Source organism: Pezoporus wallicus, unplaced genomic scaffold, assembly GCF_028554395.1.
Source record: "Pezoporus wallicus isolate ANWC-B61680 ecotype Strahan unplaced genomic scaffold, APGP_CSIRO_Pwel_v1 contig_4264, whole genome shotgun sequence".
NCBI lineage: Eukaryota > Metazoa > Chordata > Aves > Psittaciformes > Psittacidae > Pezoporus > Pezoporus wallicus.
Window position 1 is genome coordinate 1 of NW_026637102.1, and position 27345 is coordinate 27345.

The following is a 27345-nucleotide window of genomic DNA, read 5'->3' on the forward strand; positions in this document are numbered from 1 at the left end:
TGCCGCCGAGTTGCAGCCTGAGTCGCAGACGCCAGCAGGCTCTAGGCCGCTACCGCGCAGCAGGTGAACACTATCTTCCCCAGCCAACGCCGCCAGCGGGAGTCGGTAGACGCTGGAGCAGGGGCGCCCGCGGGGAGCTCAGCGCCGGCCAGCGGCAGGGAGGCCGCGTCGGCCGGGCGAGGGCCGGGCCGGCTCGACAAGGAGAGGCCGGCCTGCGGTCGCCAGTGGGTTGCCGGAGGAGGAGATGGCCCCACCGGCGCAGGTCGCCGCCAGCCCGCCTGCGGCCATCAGCCGCCCGGCACGCTGCCGGGCACTCGCCTTCGGCCTGCTGCCGCGAGGGGTTCGTCCGGCAGGCTCCACCTGCCCATGTTGTCGATTGCCGAGCGCACCGCAGACGAGCACGCCGACGGTAGGCTGTCGCCGAGCGGTGGCGGGCAGGTTCGGGTCCGGGCGTTGGGCGTACGCCGCTTCGCCTGGGCAGCCATCGTCTCCGCCCAGCTGGTTGCTACTCCAAGATGGCGGACGACGAGATTCCGCTCCTCCGTCCGCGCGACTGCGGCCCCGGCGGCGCGGCCGAGAGCGTCGAGCCCGCTCTGAAGCGCCAGCGCCTGGACTTGGGAGACGATGGCTGCGGGCGGGGCGCGGCGTACGCCCAACGCCCGGACCGGGGCGCGGGGCCGCCGCCCGCCACCGCTGTGGCGGCGGAGCTGCCGGGTGAGGCGGCTGCCGTTACCGCCGATGGCGGCGGACGGACGGAGGAGGAACAGGACGAAGAGGTGGCGGCGGTCTGGAGCGGCGCGGACAATAGGGCCGGGTTACGGGGCCTGCCCCGGGCGGAGCCGCCTCCGCGGCAGCGGGGCCGGGGGGAGGGGGCGGAGGCGGTGCCCGGCGAAGACGCGGCGGAGGCGGCCATTGGCTGCAGGCGGGCGCAGTGTTCAAACGGGGCGGCCGAAGCGACGGCCCTGCATCCCGGTGAGGACCCCATCTTTCCCCTCCTCCGCTTGGCCCGCTGGCACAGGCCGCGGGCCGGCCTCTCGCAGCCGTCAGGGAGCGGCCCGGCCGCGCAGCCCACGTCGGGAAAGGCGGCGGCCGCGGCGGCGGGCTCCCTCCACCTTACGCTGGTACTTGGTGCCGGCTCTGCGCTGGGGCTCCCCGCGGGCGCCTCTCCGCAGTAGCCACCCGGGCTTTCCCGCCTTGCGTTGGCCCGGGGGCCGTGTCGCTCGCAGGGAAGGTCGGTGTTCACCTGCTGCAGCCCGGGGCTAGCTCTGGTCTGACCCGGTCTAGGGGGAGAGAGAGCGCCGCTACTCGTGGGCGCTGCTCGCGGGGTGATCCCTGCATATACGTTGTGCTCCGTACATCTCCAGAACCGCACATGGAACGCAAACTCGAGCGAGCTGCTGCATCCATTTTTCTAAACCCTATCAGTTCTAATTCTCGTCAGTCCTTGTCAAAGCCTGTTATTTTTTGTGGGTGGCTTTGGAGAAGGAGATGCTTCTTCACAGAAGGAGATCGATTTGGCTCTTATTTCTGAAAACATTTATTTTGCTGTGTTGCAATCATAAGCTCTGTTACCTTTTCACAATCAACTTGCACAGAAAGCACAGGAGCAGCGGTCTTGAACAAGTTTTTACATAACTTCAAGTTACAGTTTTAGTTAAGATTTCAGTGATTGCAGCACAAAACTAAACTATAATCTTCTGAAAGAGTTTCTTTGCAGATCATGTTAGAAGCATATTGTTTGGGCAGTATCAAAATGAACTTACCTTGCATTGCATTATTGAAATGGATAGGGTTTGCTCATTTTGGTTTTTAAGTTAGTGCTTTGGAAGGACTTCGAAAGATCTGAGATGCTGCATTCTGCTAGTAAAGTCTTTATATTTTATTCTAGAATGCAGTTAGAAGATATTTTACCTTTAACTCAATACTAAAATTCTACAGAAATTCTTTGCCTGTGCAAAAGTAATCCCAGAGGGAACAGAGCTGTATGATAAGCTTGGACAGCCTTGGTATTTAAAAACTTCATTGGAACAGACCAAGAGTAAAGCTAATGATCTCTTATCAGTGCCCTGTATGAAGCGGTTTTGCTCATTACTCAGATCCTCAGGCATGTTTTGCTGTGTATTGCTTAGTTCTGGCAAGCATTCCCTTTAAGACCTTTGAAGAACCAAATGGATACATAGGGAGTGTTACTATTTAAGCTGTTGCTTTAGCCTGCATGTATCTGTCACAGCGTTTTTTAAATACAAGACAACCAGACCTGTATGTGATGAGTCTTTAACACTGAAACCTTTGTTTCTTTATACAGTAGACATAAACATTATTTTAGTAAATCTTGCACTTCACACTTACTGATGTGTACCAGTCAACTTTTTTCTTAGTAATGCCTTTTGCATAGTATGTTCACTGACTTCGTGCATAATGAGATGGAACTGATACGCTGTAAATGAATAGGTTAATAATAAGAAACAGCAGCGTCAGTGAATACCTGTGGTCTCAGAAGAACAAGACAGCAAGTACAAAATGCAAATTTCTGACCTACACCTCTTTTCATTCTAACCAGAATAAAGTGTTTATACCAGCAACAGAAAAGACAGCAAAATCTCTGAATAAAAACTAAAGGTCTTTTGTGCTGTTCTTTATTTAAGAGTAAAGTGAGGTAACCTAGTTAAAATATTGTAGGGGCTTATTCAAATAGAAGTTGAAAACTATTATAGTGATTCTTTGCTTTAGAGAGCCTTACTGAAACTTGTTCTCCTTTATTCATCATTTTAGCTTTTAAAAAAATTAAGCTGATGTTGCTATTTCTAATAAAGCCAATTAAAAAATCTTAGTAGTCTAAATTCTGATAAGCTGCTCAGGTTAAAATTTAGATTTCCCCTTAAATGTTAGCTTAGTAATGCATGCTGTAAGACAAGTATTTCATTCTTCTTTGGGCTCCTCCATCTAGATACGTGATGAAGTTAGATTGGGTTACTCTGGCTTAAGGCCATGAGCTGAGCTGAAGTAACTGTGGTAGTCTAAGCCAAACCCAGCTGCAGAGTAAACTGGATGAGATAAAGTGAAGGTGGTTCAAGGTAGCACATTTTCTGTCATAACTGAAATATCATAAAAGTGCATATGTGGTCACCTATTGCAGCTCAGCTGCAAGGTAACCACCTAACAAAGTTCTAACTTCGTTGTATCCAAATGTGTATTTGTGGGCTTTTATAAAACACTGTGCTCTTAAAACCTAATCATAGACTGGTCTATAAATAGTGATGCATTTTCATTTTATCCAGTTTCTCAGCTGAAGTGAGAATTTGTAAGAGAAGATAATTTTTAATTGTACCTTTAAAACATCTGGATTTTTTCTAAAATACAAAATCTTTAATGCCCAACACTTGTGAAAATTTCACTATGGTCAACATCCAGCCCACTAAAGCCCAATATTAAGATAGCAAATCCTGCTGTAAATCTATTGAAGGCTTGAAAGCATAGCTATAAAGTTTAAAAAAACAAACAAACAAAAAAAACCCCAGAAATTTCCCATGTGACAAAACTGCTTATTTATAATTCATTGCAATCAGATTTTATAGCATACAATTTTAGGGTTTGTGATGTATTTAAATATGTACAATTTTAGGGTTTGTGATGCATTTAAATATATACCTGTGCAATTTAGCTCTAGTGTAACCCATCTAACATTGTTGTGCTGTCTTGCAGATAACTTCCTTTTTAGTGATGAAATCATAGCCAATGGTTTTCACTCTTGTGACAGTGATGAAGATGACAGAGCTTCGCATGCAAGTTCTAGTGACTGGACTCCAAGACCACGTATAGGTAGAAACCTAAATAATATAATTAGATGCTGTTTGCCTTTGAACAGTTACTTAATTCTTCCCACTCTCCAACTGATTTATGTTGAAAAAAAAAAATTGGCAATTACTGCTTTTGAGCAGCTGAGAGTTGTTGAGTATTCTGCATGTTATTTAAAGAGTTTAAAAATTAACCTCTTTAAACCTGCTGTATTTTGATTAAAACTGTCGATGTCTTTTTGTGTAGAAAACTGGCTGTGATCCATATTAAAAGCATACACACAGGCTCACTAAATTGAATGACTGTTAGCATATTTCTTGCCTATTTACTTAGTATTCTTAAAGGAACAAGAAGATGATTTGTGTGTAATTTTAGCCAATCTGTAGGGCTTCACTGTCCTAAGTGTTACATCAGTTTGGGAATTACTAGTCTGCATATGTATTGCATACTAGCAGTAGATAAGTTAACCATAGTAGTTAGGAACTCGGTAGAAAGTTCTTGCCTTGTACAGAGGCAAGCTAACTGTTCAGGTCCCTAGTGATCTGTGTGGGACAGTAGCTTCCAGGGTGCAGTGGGGTCAGGTCTTTGTCTTACCCAGGCGTGACTATACCACAGCATTTATTTTGTTAGTCTTGATAGGACCAGTAGCAAGAAAACACATTACGATGACACAATATTCAAAAATTGTCTTTGCTAATCCCTCATTGCAGGATCACTATTGGTTACTTTGGGGCAAATATGTATAGCAGTTGTTTTCTTTATATGTACTGTTATTAGCCTTAGTGATAGCTATTTGAGTCCTCTTAGTTCAGCTTCTTAAGATTCACCTGTTTTACTGCTCTAATCTTGAATGTTTTTGGAAAGATTGATTTTATGGCTTTAAGAGGTTATGTCTGAAATCATGAGTGTTAGATGGCTAAAAGAACAACAAAACTCCATGGATTGGTGGGCCCTACTTGACTCTTTAGCGTGATGTTTTATAATATGCATGTTTATTGTCTGTTCAACTTATTAATGTAAATAGCTTACAAAATGTTGAAAGAATAACAATGAAGCCATAAAATGGAGATACACTGTGAAAATTTCATTGCTAAATAAGTGCACCTCTAAGAGCCATCAAGTTTGCTATGAACTGGGATTTTTACCTTGACTTTCATTAAATCCTTCATGGGTTAACATCATAGTGAGTAAAAACCCAAGCTGTACTATCACTTAGGGCAAAATATGCAGAGGCTTTGATGAGCAAAGTAGTAAATTGGATTAATAAAATGTTAGTAGCAAGCGTTAATAAATGGAGCAATGATACAATAATCTGAACTACTTGACTCAATTCTAATTTTTTTTTTTTTCTTAGGTCCCTACACTTTTGTTCAGCAGCATCTCATGTTAGGTACAGACCCACGGACAATTCTGAAAGACCTGCTACCAGAAACAATCCCTCCACCTGAACTAGATGATATGACACTGTGGCAAATTGTTATAAACATTCTTTCAGAACCACCAAAAAGAAAAAAACGAAAAGATATTAATACTATTGATGATGCTGTGAAACTTTTACAAGAATGCAAAAAAATAATGGTCTTGACTGGAGCTGGGGTACGTACTGCTACACTTAAGAGTGAGAGAATATGTGGACAGTTGGTTAAATACCCAATGCTTTACAGCATCCAGGTGATGTGAACCTCATGACGTTCATAATCAAATAATTATGCTAGATGAGAAGAGGAGGCACAGCTGTCCACTACAGATAATGCACACTGCAAGACCGAAGCTTAAATTGGAAATTACAAGATCTTTCATAATAAAATATTCTTAAAAGCATTTAAGTCCTTATACAGTTGTTCCCATGCAAAGTAGATCACTTCTGCCTGTTCCAGAAAATTTTCTACCCTAGTTGTTTTTTTTCATGTGAAACAAAGGCAATGATTTTTTTAAACAAAATGTCAGTGAATCTTAAAATACCTGATGGAGCTAGAGGTACTAGAAGAGGACTCAAAAAGAAGAGTTAAGGGGAAGGGAGATTCTCATTAGGTTTCAGTAGACTAAATCTTACTTTTCACATGTGCTGCTCTGTGATGGTAATAAGTTTACTCACTGTTTTACTGAAGGACATTTCTCAGCTGTTATACATTTTGCAGCTTTATACCTGTGTACCAGATCATGATACAAAAGTTGGTAATTTTTTGCTTCTGTTGTTCATACACAGAGGGTGTGACATGATTCAAAAAAGATGAGTGATTCAGATCAGCTTGTTTTATTTGTTACCCAGTCTTGCTCTTTCTATAATTGTTATCATACACCTGTTTCTCCTTTTTCCTTAGCGTTTTGGGGTAGTCTGAGAGGATAAATTTCAGTCTTTATTGACCACTACAATGCTCTGATAAACAATATTTATCAAAAGGGTTTTATTTATCAAAAGTCTACTTTGTTACTGTGTTAGCATGTTAAAAAAAATATATCAACCACCTTTTCCAAGCCTAAGTTAACAGATCAGCGAACATCTGTTAATTAAATTTAACACAATGGTATTTTAGATTTTTGTTCACTTCTTACAAAACTTCCAGTAGTAAAAGTAAGTGTCCTATTACTGCCTGTGAGATTGTACTAACAGGGTTTTCTGTGCTCTTTTTCCTGTTTGGGATTTGAGAATTGTTTTATTGGTTAAAAAAGATAAAAAAAGAGTGGGGAAACAAAAATAAGTAAGAGAACCCAGACTGGGTTTGTTCTTAAAGTCTTCAGCACAGTCAGCATACAGAAACATGATTTCCCAAATAGTTAGTATCACAGCAACTCTTTATAGCTGAATATGTAGTTTTGCTTATTTCAGATTGCAAAAATATATTTCAGGTGTCTGTGTCTTGTGGAATACCTGACTTTAGATCAAGAGATGGCATATATGCACGCCTTGCTGTAGACTTCCCAGACCTTCCAGATCCTCAAGCAATGTTCGATATAGAATACTTCAGAAAGGATCCCAGGCCATTTTTTAAATTTGCAAAGGTATGGTTTTCCAACAGTTTTTTTCTTGGTCAGTGAAGATAGATGACAGTATTAAAATGCATAAATCAGATATAAAGCTATTCTATTAACAACACAATATATGTCTTTTTTTTTTATAAGCAAGATAGAAAAATATGTTAATAAATTGAATTTACTTTAATGAGAGACCTCATTCAGTAGTGTAAGAACTCTGTCCTTGCGCAGGTCTTTTTAACGTACCAATTTTATATCCTCATGTTACTTCAGTCATTGGGTGCAACCACATACTGTCCTTATTAGAAATAATCAGCAACTCTTTTTTAATGTTATTTTTACCGTTCCTGTTACAAGTTCATTGTATAAACAACCATTCTGGATGGTATGTCTCTAATTTCAGGGAGGATAAACAAAAACTTGCAGCTACGTGATTAATAGTCTTAGCTGCTGGTACTTTCTCTGAAAAATGAAAGAATATGAGAAATTTTTGGCCAGCACATGAGTAATGTGGAAAGCTACATTAGGATTTGATATCCTGTGGCATGCTTTCTAGTGTTGTACAATACTTTCACATTTTATCACTGTATTTACAGTAAAGAGGACTAAAGCGGTTTCATGCACTAATAAGTGCCTGTTTCAGGTTTTCCTATAGCTGTCACAAGAATCTGTACATCTTAGGGAATTAAAGCCTTTTTTGCAGGGACTGTGTTCACTTGAAAGGGAGAACACAGCAGTTTTTTAGAAAGATGTTAGAGATATTAAACAGTTTAAAAAGCAGGGAGTACATTGCTGAGACAAAGAATTGTAGAAACTATAGACACATGTAGCAACAATAAAATAATGACACCTAATCTGGTATTTCGGGGGGGGGGGGGGGGAGGGGGGGAGAGAAAAAAAAAAAGAAGTCAAAACCAAAACATTTAGGAATTACTACAGGAACAGTAAGGACTTGTGAAAATCAATCACTACTAGTTTTGCTCACTTTCTTCCCTTTGCTCGCTATTTTTACTATCGGTCTGTTATAAAGATCAAAAGAGAAAAATAAATGTATTTTGCAGCTGCTCAGCTTTCTCTGAAAGCCTCCTATCTAGATACTAATATGTTTTGATGCTTATTAATGTACTCTGTTCCTTGGCTGTTTTGTTTTGGTGTTTGTTTTTTTTTTTTTTTTTAATATTAATATTAACAAACAAACCAACCAACAACAAAAAAAACAAACAACCCAACCGCAAATCCCACCAAAAGAGCAAACAAAAACCCCCAACTTACTTGATGCCTGTAGATACACAGGTTTTACCAGAATAGTCCAGTGTGGCTGATAGGTTTTTACTAAAATGATTTCTCCTACTTCTTTTTTGTGCATCAGCTTAGTTAGAATATTGATGTCTGATTTGATGAAGTCTTAATTCCTTTTAATTTTAAGAATGGCCAAATAAATTTTCAGAGTTCAGTGGCAGAACACGTCTTGCTTCTTCAGACTTAAGATATAAAAGCTGTTACGACCACATGAATAACTGACTATAATTGTGTAGTAGCCCTAGTTATAATCTAGATAATCTAGCACAATGAGCAGTCGTTGATCATTGCCGCATCTTAACTCCAAAGACCCATGCATGTAGTTTCAGAATTATGAGAACTTGAAATATTTTGGGAAAAACAAGTATGTTAATAGTTGGGCTGTATGACAGCTGAAGGCAGAGCTGACACAAAGATGAATTTAACAGTTCACTGTTGTTCTAGGACGTTTGATTCAGCTTTAAGTATCTACTGGTAAAGATAGGCAGCACCTTTCTTCTTGCTGACTTTCTTTTGGCCAGTTACTCTTGTGCTTTTTCCATAAAAAGGCCTCACTTGTGCAGGTGGGACTCCAGCCCAGTTGCTGTTCAGTGGTGACAGAGTGACTGGAAAAGAGAGGTTCTGAAACTCAAGTTCCTCCCCTAAATAAGTGCTTCTGAGCAACAGAGTGGTGGTGGTGCTGCTGCTGTCTTCCTTATCACACAGCAACCAGAGGTACCACATGGGGTGGTCAGCTCCAGATAGAAGCTTTCAGCTGGGTGCCCAGATTGAATTTTTGTTTTGACAGGCTCCTTGTTCACTGTGAGGAAGTATCAAATCATTCTACAAAAATGCCTACGTTTTTTTCCATATGCTCTTTAGATATACCTACCTACTGTGCCTTGACCTAACAGAGAGGTTGAGCATCTATCAGGCACAGCAGAATTGCTCTACTAAGCCAATGGTTACTACTGTAACTGGCTAAATTGGCAAAGCTGGTCCAAGTACCACTTGTCCTACCCTTTATAGCCAATGCCATTCTGTTTTCTGGGCTTCCATCTTCTAGGAATGGCTGCTGATAATGCTGAGGAGTAAAAACTTCTTATCCCAAACCAAGAGACCAGAATCCAAATTCGTAATGAAATTTTTGTCCAACTGCAGTTAAACCATGTATATTTCAAACAACAAATACTGAGGTTACTTGACACTTACCAAAGGAAAAATGGCTTTTCTATTTCATAATTCTCAAACCCCCAAAAGATCTAAACCTTGCTTTTATGCTGTCTGAAGAACAAAATACCAATTTGCATGGACCAGTTTATACTGACATGATCAGAAGCTTAGCTGTTGAAAGAAAAGTTGGGTCTGAGAGATGGCAAAATGCAAACAGAGTGACAACATAAACTGCCAGCACAATTGTTGATGATATTTAGGCCTGTATGAATTGCTGCAGTTGTATATCCATTTGCACTTTCTAATATACTTCTGAATTCCCTAGGAAATCTATCCAGGACAGTTCCAGCCATCTCTCTGTCACAAGTTCATAGCTTTGATGGATAAAGAAGGAAAACTACTTCGCAACTATACTCAGAACATAGACACACTGGAACAGGTTGCAGGAATCCAAAGGATAATACAGTGTCATGGTTAGTGGCTTTAGTTTCACTTATTTTATGTGTAGGAATGATTTTTACTAGTACAGGTGACAATCACTATTGGAAGTTTTGGGTTTTTTTTTGTTGAATTGGTATCTCTTGGCAACAGATATACTGCTTTTTAAATGTTGTTTGTTTTGTTGGGGTTTTTTAGGTAACATGTATTTAAATCAGAAGTGATTTAAGTGGAAATACTTCTTTCAGAAATTATGCCTGATACATGGTGGTCTTCATGCATCAATAAAGATCCATACCCTGTTCACACAAGCTTAGACCTTAAGTTTTATTAAAGTTTATTTGTTGCCTCTTTATATTCAAGTATGAGAACATAGTCTGGAAATCAGTCTTTTCATAGGTCCCTCTCACTGTCAATAAAATGGAGTTTGGCTGTTATCTGATTCTTTATTTAGGTTATATTCAATTGAAATCCTAAAATATCCTGACACTTCAGTGACTTTACCTCATGTATAAAATATTGTGGACTAAATACCAATTCAGTTGAATTGAAGATCATCTTGTTACACCTTCAGTGTCATACACATTCTGTAATTAATGGATTCCACTCAATGTGGTATTGTAATTAGTTGCTTGATATGCTTTCCATTTCCAAGGAGTTGCAAATGTCAAGCTAAGAGTTCAAGAATTAAGTTTTAAGGAAAGCACAGAGAAAATTGGTTGTTAAGGTGCACTTTCAGTTCATTTAGGAGACTTCTGGCAAAGAAATTGATTAAAAGCAGCACTAGTATGTTTGTAAGACTTGTCTGTCCAAGTCCACCTTTTCCAGGGGAAAAAAACTCTCTTGGTTTCTTTATCTACATAGCTTAACTTTGCCAGATTTGTCAGTACCCTTTTTTTAGACAGAGCAAATGCTGTGCTGTTGTGGGGACCAAAGAGCACACATGAGAACCCTACTTCTCGAATAACCCAAATCTAGTTTCCATTTGTGCTTAGTGTGTACACATTTTCTTTTGGTTGTCATTCTGTATGATGTATTTGTCATTAACTTCTCACATAGTTATGGTTTTGCACATCACTGCCACACTCAAGCTTCCCATTTTTTTCAGGTGCACACTACAGTAAGTAGGTTTCAGACCATCTTCAGTGTATGTTCTGTATAAGCTGATATTAAATTAGAAAGATTCTTGAAAACATGCTACGGATTTTGAGGCCTTTTCAAATTAGCAGAGGTTGTTTTGAGTACATCAAGCTTTATCTGACATACAATTATGCTGCTCTTTTTTAAAAATGCTAGCTGACTAATGGTAGTGGCTGTTGAGAAACAAACTTTATGTAAGGGTTTATACTGCTATATTTATTATTATCTTTTTTTGTCTAACTGTGTCATTGACAAGTTAATAATGAATGTGCCAAATTACAAGGAACCTTGTAATGAATTAGGGAGTTCATATATGAACCTTTGAACCCATTTCACACTGCAGACGTACAGTAAAGTTACTAGTTAGATGTATTTTTCTGAATTTAAAATGGCTATCGCATTCAACCAATGCGCCTGGAATTAGATCACGTTCCTTGCTAGTGCTTTAGCTGAATAATCAGAGGCAGTGTGCTAGCTATATAACTCATGCATAGGGCAGCATAATTTCTTGATCAAGTCCTTCTAACAGTGAAAAGTATCTCACAGAGTTGCAGGTAGGTATCAACAGATGCCTCAGACAGGATTAGGTCTGCTAGCCTGACAGATGTCCTTAACACACTGTATAAAGGCCTAAATTATTTCTATGAACAAATTACAATGAGCAAGTAACTGTCATGCTTCCTGTAGTCTTTGGAATCCCACAAGTTCTGGGAGTTGCACAATGATGAGCAGGTGTTTCAGAAGCTGTGTACCTTCCATTCCAGCTGTGATAGGCAGACCTGAACTGCCAGTTGTTCCTGAATGATCTGCTCCAAGTTTTTCTGTGCTTTTGTTCTCTTTGTCTTGACCAAATCTAATATTCCCAAAACATACTTTGAAGTTACACTTACTTACCCCCAGAACCCCTTTATTTAGCAGTGTTAAGTATTGGTTGGCTGCTGTATGTAGGTTATGAGCAGAAAACTTCTTCGGTTTTGGTGGCCTAAAATAATACTTCAGATACAGTTTTCGTACCAGAGGTTTTTAGCTGTTCCTTGCTTCTGCAAAGCTTTCAACATCTGAATTGTTACCTTTCTAAAAGTTTCCTTTTGAAGGCAGACTTTTGTACCTTCCTGAACATTATTCAGTCACAGGGCTTTCTTACTGCCCTCATATCACCATGAGAAATTGGACAGCTACAGAATTCTACTGTATGATTCCATGAGTAATGCATTCCAGTGCAGGGTCAAAAATCCCAAATTCTTTTTTTTTCCCCTTTGTTTCATGGTTAGGAGAAAATCTGTAATTTTTTTTTCTACTTTATTTATCATTATTCTGTGAACTTCTAGCATTATTCCTTCCACAGATAAAAGGCCTTACAGGTTTATCTCTCCTGGACATATGCACACCAAAAGACCACTCCAGTTTGCCACAATGACTTCAGACTGTATTTTCATATGTGTTAGCCACCTGATAAGGCTTCCCCTTAGACAGACAGAGAAGCAAATACTCTATCAGATACTCGAGCATCACTTTTAGCTGCTTCAGAAACAGGCCAGTTAGAGCTACCAAGTGGCTGGAGGGAGCAACACACTTAACACAGTCTTGCCAAATAAACACAGTAGCTAAGCAAGTTCAGAACAGTATTCAATTTAAACAATGTAGCTTTAAGTTCCCACTTACGTTGAAAGGAACAGTACTAGCGCTATTTAGTTGTCTATAATGAAGTATTTACTAACGCATATTCTTAAGGTTTTTTGCCCTAGTTTCTTGAGTTCATGTGGGTTCCTGTTCTGCTGCTGCTGTTTGCAGAGCTGCTGGTGGTACTGTTAGTTGTATAAAGGGGAAAAGGGAAGGTTCTGTTCTCCTCTGCTTGTATATGCTTGCATAGGCTGAGGGAATCAGAGACGCAGTGTAACTTGTGTTGGCATGCATGTGGTATATCAGTACTCCTAAAACAAGATTTCTACTGACTAACATCTAAAGAACTACTTTTACATGAATTTTACATTAGTTTTTAATGACTGATTTTTTTAGCACTGCAACATAACAGCCTTTGTGTCAAAACAGCTTGGCCAGAAAGACCAAATCTGAATGACTGAAAATCCTTATTTCTACCATATGGGTTCTTCCCCTCAGGTTCCTTTGCAACAGCTTCCTGCTTGATCTGTAAATACAAAGTTGATTGTGAAGTTGTTCGAGGAGATATTTTCAATCAGGTAAGAAATTTACTTTAACTCACTGCAGCTTTGTAATAAGTAATTCTCTCTCACACAAAAAAAAAACAAACAACCAAACCCAAGCCACCGTGCTTGGATCACTGAAAAGATCTGCTTTTAAAAGGCTACATATCTTTGCATGTATTTCATAAAAGTGCCCATCTGTATTTCAGCATTTCCTCTAGTATTTAGAAGTATACTCAAATAATGTACTGCAAAAATTAGGTAATGGGAAAAAGAAGAACAAAACCTTAAGAATCCGTTTTGAGAAAAGTAGAGGTTAAAATGGTAAGTAGAAAGTCAGATTTATACCTGGTTTGTGTTAGTTTGAACTCACAGTCACACTGAGAAAGCATTCTTAGCTATTAAGAACATTGGTTGCTCTTTGACCATTTACTTACGTTAAAAATACGTTTAAATGGTAGATGATACATGGAGAAACTGCTAGCTACAGACCAGCCTCTGAGCAAGGAAGAGGATCAAATGAGATGCTGGACACTGATTTCTAGGACTTCTGAATTACTGCATATTTGGGATTCCCTGCATCTGGGTGTGAATTGCCTCAGGTCCAAGGCAGGTAGTTCTGCTGTGTCAGAGTGATGAACCTTTGGCTTTGCAAGACCCTCTTTGCTATTCTTCCCCTTCTTTTGAAGGAACAGAGGTGATGATTTGCTGATCAAAAAGATCTTTTTTATACAAACGGAAGGGGACTCTTTCTACAGACTCATGGGGTTTTATGATAAATGCTTAAGAGTCCACAGTGGCAACTTTAGATGAGAAACACAGAAGGGATGTAAATCTTTCAGGTATTACATTTGAAATTGAACTCGATGAAAGCCTTTCAGAAGAGATGTTTGAGTTAAAGCTTTAAGATGTGTAAATCTCCTAAGCCTGAAGCTTTGTAACACTGAATATGAAGTCTGGTTTACTTTTCTGTTAAGAATATTATTTTTGAGAACTTTTTATCATCTTACAGATATTTGCTTTTCCTTTACCTTCAAAACCAGCTGGCTGGAGTGTAGGGGTTTTATTTCTAAACGACTTTTCTAAGTATACTGTACTTTTCTGGTTTAACTGTTCGTGGTCAGCTCTCCTTTTCCCAACAGCACTTCAATTATTGTATGTTCATATTACTGAACCAGACTTCTGCCCCAATGGCCTGTCCCTGCTGGTGGTCTGTAATGGAAGCATGGAGAAGCAGAAAGAAGCAGCCTGTAGCAATACCTCTGCGTGAGAACAGAGGGTTCTTACTCCCAAAAGGAGTAAGAAGGAGACCAAAGGATCTTTTTAAACTCAGTCTGTCAGGCCTGATCTTACAGTACTATTGCCAGGTACATGTCTCCAGGGTAGGCTCTAGCTGTAATACTGAATTATTTTCATAATGGCCAAATAACATTTAATATGAGAAACACAGGTACTGAAAGAAAATCTGTTCCTCCTCCTCTGGAGAAAAAAAAAATAAATAATAATTTTCCATAGCCTGCATTTCTCAAACCAGTGCTATGCAGTTGCTTTTTCTTTTGCCTCTTTAGACTATAGAATTTGGTTCCCTAGATATAAAAAGAAACCTTTTCTGTACTTCTGAAACAAAACACTGTCCATTTCAACAGCTTTGTTTTCTAACAAGTCCTCTTCCACAAAATATTTTTGGCACCTAGGTCCTAATAGACAGGCCAGTTTCTAGCCTTCGCTGTCCTCCACTCTTGAAAGTTCAGTTATACATGGCCTCAGGTCCTTAGTTTTCCCTTGAGTATACTACCTTTCCTTTGCTCTGGTCCATCCCCTGATGGTCTGAAATGCTTCACAAGGAAGTGAGTCTAACTAACATCTTTCTGCCAGGATTTCCTTTCAACATACTATAGACTGAGAATTGTTTGAAATAATCTGTTTAGAATAATACCAATTTCTTATTGCTGCACTTCATTCTTTTGCCACTTGCAAGATGATGTGCTTGTGCTCAGTAGCATGCTTTTTTCTCTGGGTTGCTGCACCCTTTTGGATGAGAAGCAGCAGCAGCCGTCATAAATTGCACATAGAATTTCTGAGTAAAAAAGTTGTCAGTCACTTCCAAAAATACCATTTTTACTTTGCTTTTAATTATATTAGGTAGCTCCAAGAAACAGTGAAAGGAAAGGGTCTCAGATTTAGGAAGTAAAGGCCCTGCAAATGGAAAACTTGTGCCAGTTCTTGGATATTCTTAAGCCAAAATAAACTTTACTAATCTTAGATTTTATACATAGATAACATCAATAGTCAGTGAGAAATTCCATTTTTGTTTAAATTAGAGATGAGCAGAGGCAGTGGGGCTTTGGGGGAGTGCTGCTTCTGGAGGTAAAGAGGACCCTAGGTAATTGAGTGGCCAATTATCTAGCTTTAGATTATTGGTATCAATTTCAGCTCTTGGAATAGATCCTTCCCTCTTACTGATGACCTTTCTGAGGATTAGCAGAGAAGCTGGTGAGCAGTGTAGTGCTGAAAAGCATTTATGGGCCCATTACAGTGACTCAAATGATTTGGATAGGGACATCAGTTGTTCTATAGAGATCTACTAAGAAACAAGCCATTGGACTTCCTGTCAGAAATGATGGAAACAGAGTTAATATTACCTGGTCTCTTTACATCAAAAGTTAGAGGTCCTCATTTCACCTTCCTCCTAAGACAGAGCAAATTATTTTCCCTCGTTAAGCTTCCAGTTGAAAGTGCAAAGGCATCACTAACATCAACAGAAGAGGCAGCAGGGTAAAAAGCTTCATAAAAGTTTTAAGCTGTTTATATGTTATGCACTCTCTAATATATAAAGATATGAGGAAAATGTTCAAGATTCATTCTACCCATCTGCTGCTTTTGGTGGTATTCTGGTTGGTTTCCTTTTAGTGAGGGGTTACTAGACTCTTAACTTAGGTACATGGTGAAGGTTTCCTCTAGACCAGTTCCTAGTTCTTGTGCTGAATTGCTCCTTGTGTGTCCCCCAGTGTTTTCTTCAAAGGAGGATTAGATTCTGTGTTTGAAGACTCACATTTCTGGGAAAGGTCCTTTAACAATAGAGGAAGGCCTTGTGATGTTTTATCATTTGGAAAGCATCGTCTTTTTCCTAGTGCAGGTATCCGTAAACCAGTTCTTCAGTTTAAACTTTCTACATTCTGTGTTATTTTTCTGCATATGCTCTCTCTACAAGAGGGAGTTATTACACATATAAATACCAGTTGTCATATATTCTTATATTACAGTAGGTAACATGCATATTTTTACACCTTTACATAGCACTGATTTGCTTGTGATGACTGCTGTAGGATTGCAACTACATTTAGCTCCTTAGATTTATTCTGGGGCATTGTATTTTAACACTGCAGTTGAGAAGACTTGAACTATTTTAAAGAGAAATTGCTCAGTCTGTACATATATTGCTCACCTTCTTGCCTTTCTTCTCTCTGAAAAAGTCTTAAAATAGGAAGGAGTTGAAAGGGGGGTCCAAAGATTAGAAAATCATAGAATCATAGAATAGTTAGGGTTGGAAAGGACTTCAAAGATCATCCCATTCCAACCCCCCTGCCATGGGCAGGGACACCTCACACTAAACCATGCCACCCAAGGCTCTGTCCAACCTGGCCTTGAACACCTGCAGGGATGGAGCATTCACAACTTCCCTGGGCAACCCATTCCAGTGCCTCACCACCCTTACAGTAAAGAACTTTTTCCTTATATGCAATCTAAACTTCCCCTGTTTAAGTTTTAACCCGTTACCCCTCGTCCTAAAATCTCTGGTTTCAGAAGGAAAGGGAGCCTGCTTCTCCACAAAACCTGACTCTTGTTTTTTTAGTGAGCAAGGGTTCTGCTCTCTTTTTAGAGGAACTGGAAACATTTAAAATGGAGACCAAACAAAAGTTCTTCCCCGTGTTCTTGTCCTTTATGCTTTTTGCTAGCTGCTACAGTAGGTGCTTTTCGTCTGTAACACACATAACCTCTGTGGAGAGAGAGAAAGTAGAGAGTAAAGCTGTACAATATACTCTTTGACTGGGGAGGGGTTTGTATCAGATCCTACAGTGGAAACTGACAGTGAAATCTAAGCTGTTGCCCCAGTTAAACCAAGAAAAATACATTCCTATCAAACAGGAGATAATTACTCACTGGTTCTAAGCATGACTTCTGGACTTTGGCTTAGTAGTCAGATAAGAACTGTGGTGAAGAGCTGCATGGTTTCTCCCTTTTGATTTAAGAGGACTCCCTCTTTATTCCTGCAGTTGCTGCAGGCTAGAATAAGAAATGTACATGTCTCTATATCCGCAGAAAAATGAAAAGAGGAAATACCACTGAAACTTCCCTGTCTTTTGCCAAAATAAGTGACTAAAATCTGGGGTTTTCAAGGGTGCAGCCTTGAACTGTAATAATAGAAGCTGGTTTAATGCAGGTTGTACCTAGATGTCCCAGATGTCCACCTGATGAACCACTCGCTATCATGAAGCCAGATATAGTGTTCTTCGGAGAGAACTTACCTGAGCAGTTCCATCGCGCCATGAAGTATGACAAAAATGAAGTTGATCTCCTTATTGTCATTGGGTCTTCACTGAAAGTAAGACCAGTAGCATTGATTCCAAGTAAGTGGCTATCTGGTAACACTTTCTTTCAGAAATTTGGATCAAAAGTGAAATTCAGAGTTAAGAGCTCTAAGAAATGCTTTTGGCTTCACTCAGTAAAGAAACCAGATTAAGCATCTGGTTTTCCAAGATGAAAACTGATTGCCTATGTAAAGCTGAAATGCAAAATAGAGAATACAGAAAGTAACAATCTGTAAATGCTTTTTCTACATTCCAGACAGCTATCAAGGTAATGAAATGATAATCTGAAAAACTACTCCCCTAAAACATAAATTACTTCATTTTTAGATCTGGTTCAGTTTTCTCCTTGCTTGCAGTATCCTTTCAGAGTTACTTGAAAGATTTAGAAAGGAATCAGCTCTAAAGACCAATTTAGTATCAAAAAAAAAAATCAGATCAAGTACATCAGGTGTCTGAGTTATAGCTTATTTTAAAGTCAGTACTTAACATTAAATGATGCACAGCAGGTATTATATAGCCTGTATATATATATATATATATATATACACACACCTCTCTCTCACCATTTGAGTCCTTAGCTTTTAAAAATTATATGGAAAAACATCTCTGCTAATATATGTTACATTATATATAAAAATGACCTTTGGGAAGGCTGAGAAAATACCATTATACAGGTGCTCTATTTGCCTACTGAGTGAAAGACTTAGTAGTACTAAAGAAATTCTCTTCACTTGCAAGCCTTAGAAGGATGTGTGTTAGCATCTCCTATTAACTGGGAATAGTACTTCATCCCTGGCATTTGTATCAACATCCTCTTCACTGTACAAGAGGCAGAGGCTAGGCTGCTGGGAAATGCGTAAGGAGTGGAAAGTTAGGATTATACAAGCCATTGCTCATCCCATGCCCCAGAACTGGACTTCATTAGTTAGTTATCTGAGGAATTGATGCTAGTTTACCAAACTGGTGGGTGAAGCCTAAATATCAGAAATGGATTGAGCATCCCTGGACAGCGTCGACCACTGGAAATATTTGCCTAATTAAGGGGATGTCATTTACCAGCACTATGTTCTTCATGTGCACCTAAGTACATAAAATGAATGCACAAAATCAACATAATTCTTGGAAGAGATTATAGTACTAATTTTAATAATCTTTTTAATACTTGACCAAACATCAGCATAGTCAAGTTTCTCTGTGTGTTTCTTAATGACTGAGTAGATGAATGCCTTTTACTGGAAAAAAAGTGAGGAAAAAAGTTTAGACAGGCTACAATAGGCATAGCACCTCAAACTGCTGCTGTTAAATTTGGGATTTGCTTGTCTTCTTCCTGATCTGTTTTGGTCTTGTTGCAAGTGAAGGGAGGTCTGAGGAATCAAGCTTTCTAAGCAGATCTCTGCTGAAAGTAAAACTGAAGTGACTACTTTAGCATTCTCTTTTCTATGTGTAGGTTCCATCCCTCATGAAGTGCCTCAGATCTTAATTAATAGGGAACCTTTGCCTCATCTACACTTTGATGTGGAGCTTCTTGGAGACTGTGATGTTATTATTAATGAATTGTGTCAAAGGCTAGGTAGTGAATATACAAAACTTTGCTACAACTCAGTAAAACTTTCAGAAATAACAGAAAAGCCACCACGAACGCACAAGGAGCTTGAAATGCCCTCATCTGAGCTACCGCCTACCCCTTTAAACATTTCAGAAGATTCTAGTTCACCAGAAAGAGTGACTCCACCAGATACTTTGGTGGTGTCGTCAGAATACCCAGCCGAATGCAAGGTAGAAAACTGTGATCCTGCCTCAGAAACTAAAGGGGCCTGCATAGAGGAAAAGCTTCAGGACACACAGACATTGCCAGAAAACCCTGAAAATCCTACTAGTGAACTAATGAACTCTGAAACTATGAAGCAAAATGGATCTAACAATGGAGAAAATAAAGAAAAAAATGAAATCTTAAAGAAGTGCTGGGTAAACAGATCTGCAAAAGAACAGATCAGCAAAAGGCTGGATGGTAAGTGGTAACTCATTTCAGTATTTTGCATCTTTTGGCTGAGATGTTTATTTTAAACTTACTTTAAAGCAATAAATAAGTTACCCTTGAGTGGATTTTGGTGGTTATTATTTTTGTTCAGACAAGCGTCTACCTAACTTATCATTTTATCATTTGTTTCTTTTGGAGAAGCTGATGGGAAATTCTTTTCTACTTCCTAATTTTATAATCAGTGATTACATACTCCCTAAACAGGTCAAAGTTGAGGAGGCTGAAGGTAGGTATCAAAAAATAAATCCGTTTCCAAGATTTTCAAATGCATTTTCAGAAAAATTAGTTTGATTCTCACATGTTCAGAAGCTGGTCACACTACATCATAATTTGCTATGGAAGTAGAACTGAAAGATGAAACCATGATAGATCAACTGCAAATCTCACAGCTGGAGCCAGGCACATTTTGCAGGAAACTAGAGTTTCCAAGAAAGCCTTCCAATACGCAGCCTCTTAACTGATATAGGGAGTTACCACACTAGGAAATAAGTGTGGATGAACCAGGTATTAAAATGCAACTTTCCAAAGCAAAAGCTGCTTTTAAACTTTGTCAAATAATCCGTGCACTGGGTTCCAGTTCTGGTACAAGTGAAGGAAATCCAGCTGTGAATACATGTACCGGTGAAAAGAGCTGCTGAACACTGAAGTTTAAATGTTCTTTTGTGTCAGAGGGGAGGGGGCAGAAGGAATGCTGAGCCTTCCAGTAGAGCATCTGGTTTGTGCTTTATAGTAAATACACATACATCAAAATAAATACATGTAATCTGTCAGTTAAGTTTCACTGTCAAAAAATAAACGTGGGTACCTTCCATCCAGGAGCCTGCAAGATCTTGTACGAATGATTTCTTTTAGCCTTCCACTGACTTTCAAAATTCTGTTTCAGGTACTCAGTATCTCTTTTTACCACCAAATCGCTATATTTTCCATGGTGCTGAGGTATACTCGGATTCTGAAGATGATATCATATCTTCCAGCTCTTGTGGGAGTAGTAGTGAAAGTGGTTCCTGTCGTAGTCAGAGCTTAGACGTGGAGGATGAGAGTGAGATTGAAGAGTTTTATAACGGCATGGAGGATGAGGATGCTCCAGAAAGGGAAGAGGAACATGGATTCGGGGAAGAAGGAGTTGAACAAGATGAATCGGCAGCTGATGAATCAGCTTATGCAACTGCGGCTGCAGGGACTGACCATCTGAGCAACAAGTTGTGAAGTGGTCATAGACTGGTTACAGGAACTTTCCACCAGCATTAGGAGCTTTGGCATGTCAGAATGAATGTTTACGTCTGAATTTAGAACAACAGAAACATCAGGATGTAGTGTTTATAAATAACAAAACCAGATTTTCATGCTTAGTTTTTTACCTTTTTCAATAAAATTCTATTACTGCGCGCTCAACACTAACTTTTTTCCTTTTTTTTTTTTTTTTTAAGGTACTAGGAATACCTGAACAACTGTCACTGTATTCACTTTTAAGTTCCTCTGTCTGATCAGGCATCCATGTATATAATACATATTTTTGCTCAACGAATTTCAGCTTATATTATTTTTAAACTGTTTTGAAAAAGCCATTGGAATGTTAAAACTAATATAAAGGGAACAGCTAATTTAGACCAAAGAATGGTATTTTCACACCTCTTGCTTTGTAACAGTTTGGTTTATTTAAAACCTCTTGCTCTTCTGCTAAACCTTTAGTTCTTGCCTAATCCGTCATTAAACACTGGCATTTTCTAAGACCTACTGTGGCAGCTAATTTTTTGCTTTAACAGTTACTTTGTATGTTTGAGACATACTTAAGTGCAAGTAGGTAGTTAAATGGAAACAGGACAGAAAGCACTTGAGAAATCCTATGGGTTTTAGGCTGATCAAGAAGCGTTGTGAAAATGCTTGGGGTATTGAGTTTAATCCTTCCTGTGGGCAGGAAGTGATGCTGACATTGGCTCCACAGCAACTGTAACACTGGCATTTCAAACAAAATGGATCCCCCACAGCAGAGGCTTTTCATGTTGTACACAAAAGTCAGATTTAGCACAGCTAGCATTAAAAACAGCATTTGCTAAATTGCCAAGGCTCCAGTGTGGAAGCTAGGACAAGTCCAGAATAGTGTTTCCACCAGCATGTGAGAAGGCACAAAAAAATAAGCTCTTCCTTTATCCTTATTGATGCAACTAAGCCAGGAGAAGCTATCTCGAATACAAAGAGCCTCTGCTTGCCCTGCTGAGTGGCTAAAGCACAGCTTAACAACCCAACCTGGCAGCACATGGCTCTGAGCTCATGCCTCAGGTTGGGAAAATACCTGCTAGCCTCACCTGCTGATTAAAAGCAAAGCAGCTACTCAGATGACTACATTGTGTATCTAAGCGCTAGTAGGCTGCCTTAAAACTGGATGTGGCAAATGTTCAAGTGTGGATTGTTTCTGAGCCTTCAGTCTATTTTGTAAAATTGCACAGTGCATTAGGAAGTGAAACAGCGTTTTTCTATAACCACTTTTTCAACATTGGCCCAGATGAACTCTACAATATAGATTATTCCTATACTTTGCTTTAATATTTATTACATTTTGGCAGATGTATAGTAGCTGTTCTTTGAACGTAAGATACATCAGTTAATAAGTATTGAAGAACAGCCTCCTGTATTCATGAAAAAATGTTGGCATGTTGCGTCTCATTGTCCAAATTTAATACAGCTCTTATTTGGCTACACTAAAGAATGCAATATGTTTTGTTTCCACTTGCATGTCACAATGTATTAGTTCGTGCTATAGGAGATATTTTAAATTGAAATACTTTGTTTTAAATTATTTTTACAGTGAGGATTGGTTTCTGCTCTTTTATAATTGTATATAGTGTCTTTTATGTAATCTACTGGCATATGTTTTGTAGAAGACTGTTTAAAATGACTGGCTATCTTCCTGCAACTTTTGAAATACAAAACCAGTGTTTTATACTCATACGCTCTGTTCTAAAGTCTATTAAAATTGTCATTTGATTTCTGGCTTCTGTTAATTCCTAGTTAGATCATAAACACGTACTAAAAGATGCCCTATAACCTGGCTGATGTAGGGCATTACACAGCAAATATTTTTTTTTTCATCTGTCTCCTTGGGGAAAAAAAAAAAATACCCCAGCCTGAAGGAGGCTGCTCAGCGCCATCTTTGGTAAAATGGCCTCCTAAAGCACAACACAACATTGTCCTTCACAAAAACTACTTTTCTCCTTTCAAATCCCAAGTTAACTTCAGCTGTCCGTGCTGAACAAGAGTGCTTCTTTCTGCTTGTGCTGCAGGACCATGCAGCTCTGCCACCCTTTCTCTGCCTAGCCCAAAGCTTCCTTCACTTCTTCCACTTGCCTCACCCACCCTGACCCTACACAGCCACATCCAGGAAAAGGTCCCTGTAAAGGAACCTGAGCTATGCAGGAGCTCGGGGCACTTTCTGGCATCAAAGACACAAGCATTTCACTTCTGTTTCACAATGCTGACAGACCCCATGTTTCCCCTGCAGGGGTGCCCCTGCCTGCCTGGGCTGCAGATGAAGCCCAGGCTCCACCTGCAGAGCTCTGGGCAGGCACTCTGGTTTGTGCCATGGCTTCCTGTGAGCACAGGAATACTGACCCCCATGTACAACCAAGAGCCTCTCCCCTTGTACCTGTTCAGTTGGCTTTCCACTATGTAAAACCTTACCACTTTGATGGCTCCGTTGTACTTCTGAACCACTACCCCACAAACACAAATTACATTTGGTTTAGGGAAAAAAAAAAAACACAGAAATGTATAAAACTCACAACTTGAGCCAGGAAATATTAAAAACACTTAGGAATTTTTGACACGAATGTTTCTCCATCAATTTCTTATTACTCTGAAAGGACCTGAAAACATTTTTCCTCTGGAATAAAACAGCTGCAGCTTTTTCTGAACTTTGATGAAGTTCTGCTTTTTGTTCTTTCCTGTATCTTTGCCAGTATTATTTGAACAGAAGCATAACCCCAAACAACAACGTGTCACCTTATTCCTCCACTTCACACATCATCCTTCCCCTGAGGTGAAGGTGCTGTCATTAAATAACATTTAAAACAATCATACAGCAAACAATGGAAATGAGGAAGTATTTGCTCTTGCAGCTTTTAGTATTTAGTATCTCAGATGAAATTCATCTGGATGCATGGAAGAGCATCTTCAGTTCCAGCTGCAATTCATACAATCTTGAAAAGGAAGATGACTTATCTCCCTCATCATTTGCATTACTACCCTATGAAAGCACCTTATCCCTCTTAGCATATATATATATATATATATTAATACACACTGAAAAAAGCAAAAGCACAAGGATTTGCTTAATAAGATGGTGCCATTCCCCAGGCTCCTTCCAGCCTATTTTGATGCATCCGTGTCCTAGGTTCAGCAGTAGTAATCAGTTTTCTCCTTCTTAATAGCTGGTGCAGTGCTGTGTTTTCACTTTCAGCCTGGGAACAACACTGATAACACCGATGCTTTTAGTTGCTGCTCAGTAATGTTTACTCTGACCAAGGACTTTGTGAGTCTCATGCTTTGCCAAGGAGGAGGGGAAGCCGGGAGGAAGCAGAGACAGGACACCTGACCCAAACTAGCCAAAGAGGTATTCCATACCACAGCACGTCACGCCCATTATATAAACTGGGGGCAGTTACCCGAAGGTCTAGATCACTGTTCGGGTCAGGCTGGGTATCGGTCAGCGGGTGGTGAGCAGTTGTATTCTCTCCCCTTGTTATTTCCCTTATCATTATTATTATTGGTGGTAGCAGCAGTGATTTGTGTTACACCTTAGTTACTGGACTGTTCTTATCTCAGCCCCTGGGAGTTACATTCTTTTGATTCTCCTCCCCATCCCTCTGGGAGCCAGGGGGAGGAAGGGGGGAAGTGAGTGAGCAACTACGTGGTTCTGAATTACTGACTGGACTTAAACCACGACAATTCATCACAATAATGACTTGCAGAAGTATTTCAAGTTATGTAAAAGAAGTCCATATTTTAAAATCTTGTACTAAATTTTTCCATGGCCAGGTATTCTCTAGGGCTCTGTCCTGAACCCGGTACATTTTTAATTCATGGGGTTTGACTGTGGAAAATACCGTTTTTTAAAAAAAAAGGTGTGATGGCAAAGCACCAAACACCATCCAACAGGGAGGGCTCCAAGAGCAGAAAGTCTGAACGAAAGCAGCATTCAGGAGCCATCTGAAAATCATTTGAGAAGAAAGAAGATGTCATTTGGTCCCTCAGGTTCAATATCAGTGCTGAAATACCAGACCAGAATGGTCAAACCTAAAGGCATTTGCAATTATTTTCATAATATACTTACCTACAGAGTGACTGGAAAAGACAATCCAGTTCAAAATGTAGAATTTCAGGCTAAAACAACTGGCCATGACTACATAAGGAATGGTTCTACACTACTATAACCCATCAAGTTATGAAGCCCTAACAGTACCTGTAGCATAGTGCCTCTTAGCTCGGCAGTTCTGAAAAGACAGACAGGATGCTAGGGCTCAGTAGGAAAAGTAATAATGGTGTCAACAATGGTGCATGATGGGAAAGGAGTTTCTATTTACCATCCCAGCCATTCACTCACTCCTCTTCACCTCCCACACTCAAAGGTGGGATGGGGAGGCAAATCCAAAGAAGGAAACACCTGCAGGTTGAGATGGCAAACAACAAAAAGAGAAACAAAAATCCATCCCCTCCCAGCCAACTCCCCTCCAGTTTCTACACATGATGCGCTGTGGTAGGGAATATCTCTTTGGCAGTTTGGGTTAGTTGTCCTGTCTCTGCTTCCTCCCAGCTTCTTGTGTGCCTCTTCGCTGGCAGAGCATGAGACTGAAAAGTCCTTGATTAGGGTTAAGTGCTACTTAGCAACAACTAAAACATTGCTGTGTTATCAGCACTGTTCTCAGACTAAAGCCAAAACACAGCACTGCACTAGCTACTAGGAAGAAAATTAACTCTATCACAGCCAAAAACAGAACACAGACGAAGGACATTTCTGCTGAACATGCAGGAAAGCAGAGGCAGTGAAGTACACAATCACACAGGAACTGTGGAACTCCTTGACTTGGGGAGAGCTCAAAGTGGCCTCAAAAAGGAACTGGTCAAATTCAGGTGATACAGGCCTCCTGAAGCTCCTTGAGAAGGATTCCAAGGAAAAGAGTATTTTCCTCTCCCTAGACTCTCCTGTAAGCTACAGGTAGAGAAAGTTTGTACCTGAAATTAACCCAGTACGGCAGTTGTCAAGTGACATAAAGAAACAGAGAGCTTCGAAGGGCTATTTATACTGGATCTTTGGGCTGTTTATACTGGATCTTTAAAAACCAAACCAAGCAAACACTCATAAGGCACATCCCATGTGCATGTTCATCCTGCCCTGGAGATAGTGGAAGCAGATACATCACCATAGGTCTTCACAGGACTAAATTTCTTAAGAGACACAAACCTGGGACTGCTGGTTTTCCTCTCATAGAGGCAGAGACACACCACCCTCCCTTGCCAGCCACCCCACGGCCCTGGGATGCAGCCCAGCCCCTCTCAGAGTTGCCCCTGCACCAGTGTCCCCTGTGAGGGAGCCACTGACAGAGCAGACACAGGCAAACTACAAATGGAGTCACAGCTTCCAGATACTCCCTATGAGTTTTTGAAAGCCACAAGGAAACACAATCACAAAGCCCTTAAAACCAGCACACAAACACCTTTCAGTTGTTATTCACAGTACTGCCAAACAACAAAGCACCGCTTCCGAGCACAGCACCAGCAGAAGGATCCACTTCCCCACAGCACGCAGGTGGCTCACTCGGAGCCCGGGATAACCAGATCACACTCCTACCACCCGAATCCCGAGCCGGCGCAGAGCAGCACCCGCACCCCGGCCCCTCTCACCACTCGCCGCCTACCACGGCGGTCCCAGAAACCAGCGGGACGGGACAGAGTCCAGGCGACGCCGGGCCGGGCGGCGGCAGCTCCTTGCTTGGCTTTACACGCACCCTCCATACGGCTTACTCAGGGAAGCGCGAGTGCTGGTGAGCGGCCTCCTGCCGGCCAGGGAAAGCGCTTCAACGCTGCGCTGCTCCCGTCAGGTGAGCCCGCGGTGACTGCCCGGCCCCAGAAACGGTCGGATTTAGGATGGGATGCTGCAACACCAGCGAAAGCGGCCGCTGCAGCCGCCAGGAGCCCGATACCGCTGCGCTCCCGCTTCGGCTGCTCGGGCTGCCAGGAGCACCGCGCAAAGCCGCCTTCGAAGGCGCCGACACCGACCCAGCCCGCTCATGCCCCGCAGCTGTTCTATATAAGCTGCCTCGCATCCCCGTGCTGGGCTCCACGCAGCAACTACTCCCGAAACAGTGTATGGTAAAGATGATCACTCTCAGTCCCTACAATGGAGCATCACTGCCTTCTTACCCCAATCTTTCGCACTGCTCTAGGCATTCGCTGCAGGCCACCGACAGGGAGGGGCCTACAGAACCTTTAACGCACTGCTGGGTACCGGGCCCTCTGACCACTGCCCCAGTGCAGCCTGCTGCAGTGCTGGACCCTGAGCACAACCAGTGCATGGGCACCAGGGAACACCCCAAACTGCTGGGGGCTTGTTCCAGCAATGCTCTCATCTAAAGATACAATGGATCTCCTCGGTTACCCTCACCCTTTGCTATTGCCAATTTAATCTTGGCAACTCAGAGTGCCTTAGGACATTCATACCTTGCAGTGGAGAGCCTTAAGTTTGTTGAGATGCTAGGTGTAGCTCCCC

At 40.9% G+C, this 27345-nt stretch overlaps 1 protein-coding gene across 1 annotated transcript; it reads left to right on the forward strand.

The window, feature by feature from the left end:
- The first annotated feature begins 505 nt into the window (after nt 1-505).
- SIRT1 (sirtuin 1) lies at nt 506-21316 on the forward strand. The gene is made up of 9 exons (XM_057403235.1): nt 506-972; nt 3703-3819; nt 5150-5391; nt 6643-6795; nt 9545-9692; nt 12916-12995; nt 17401-17587; nt 18996-19556; nt 20470-21316. The coding sequence occupies exons 1-9, from the start codon at nt 516-518 to the stop codon at nt 20790-20792; spliced, it is 2268 nt and encodes a 755-aa protein (XP_057259218.1). The 5' UTR covers nt 506-515; the 3' UTR covers nt 20793-21316.
- The last annotated feature ends 6029 nt before the right edge of the window (nt 21317-27345 follow it).

What these genes read in the sequence shown, in the direction of transcription:
- SIRT1 (XM_057403235.1), top strand. Translation starts at nt 516, where the DNA reads ATGGCGGACGACGAGATTCCGCTCCTCCGTCCGCGCGACTGCGGCCCC. An exon ending in TGGTCTTGACTGGAGCTGGG is followed by an intron (nt 5,392 to 6,642) that starts GTACGTACTGCT and finishes AATATATTTCAG; the next exon opens with GTGTCTGTGTCTTGTGGAAT. An exon ending in GATCAGCAAAAGGCTGGATG is followed by an intron (nt 19,557 to 20,469) that starts GTAAGTGGTAAC and finishes ATTCTGTTTCAG; the next exon opens with GTACTCAGTATCTCTTTTTA.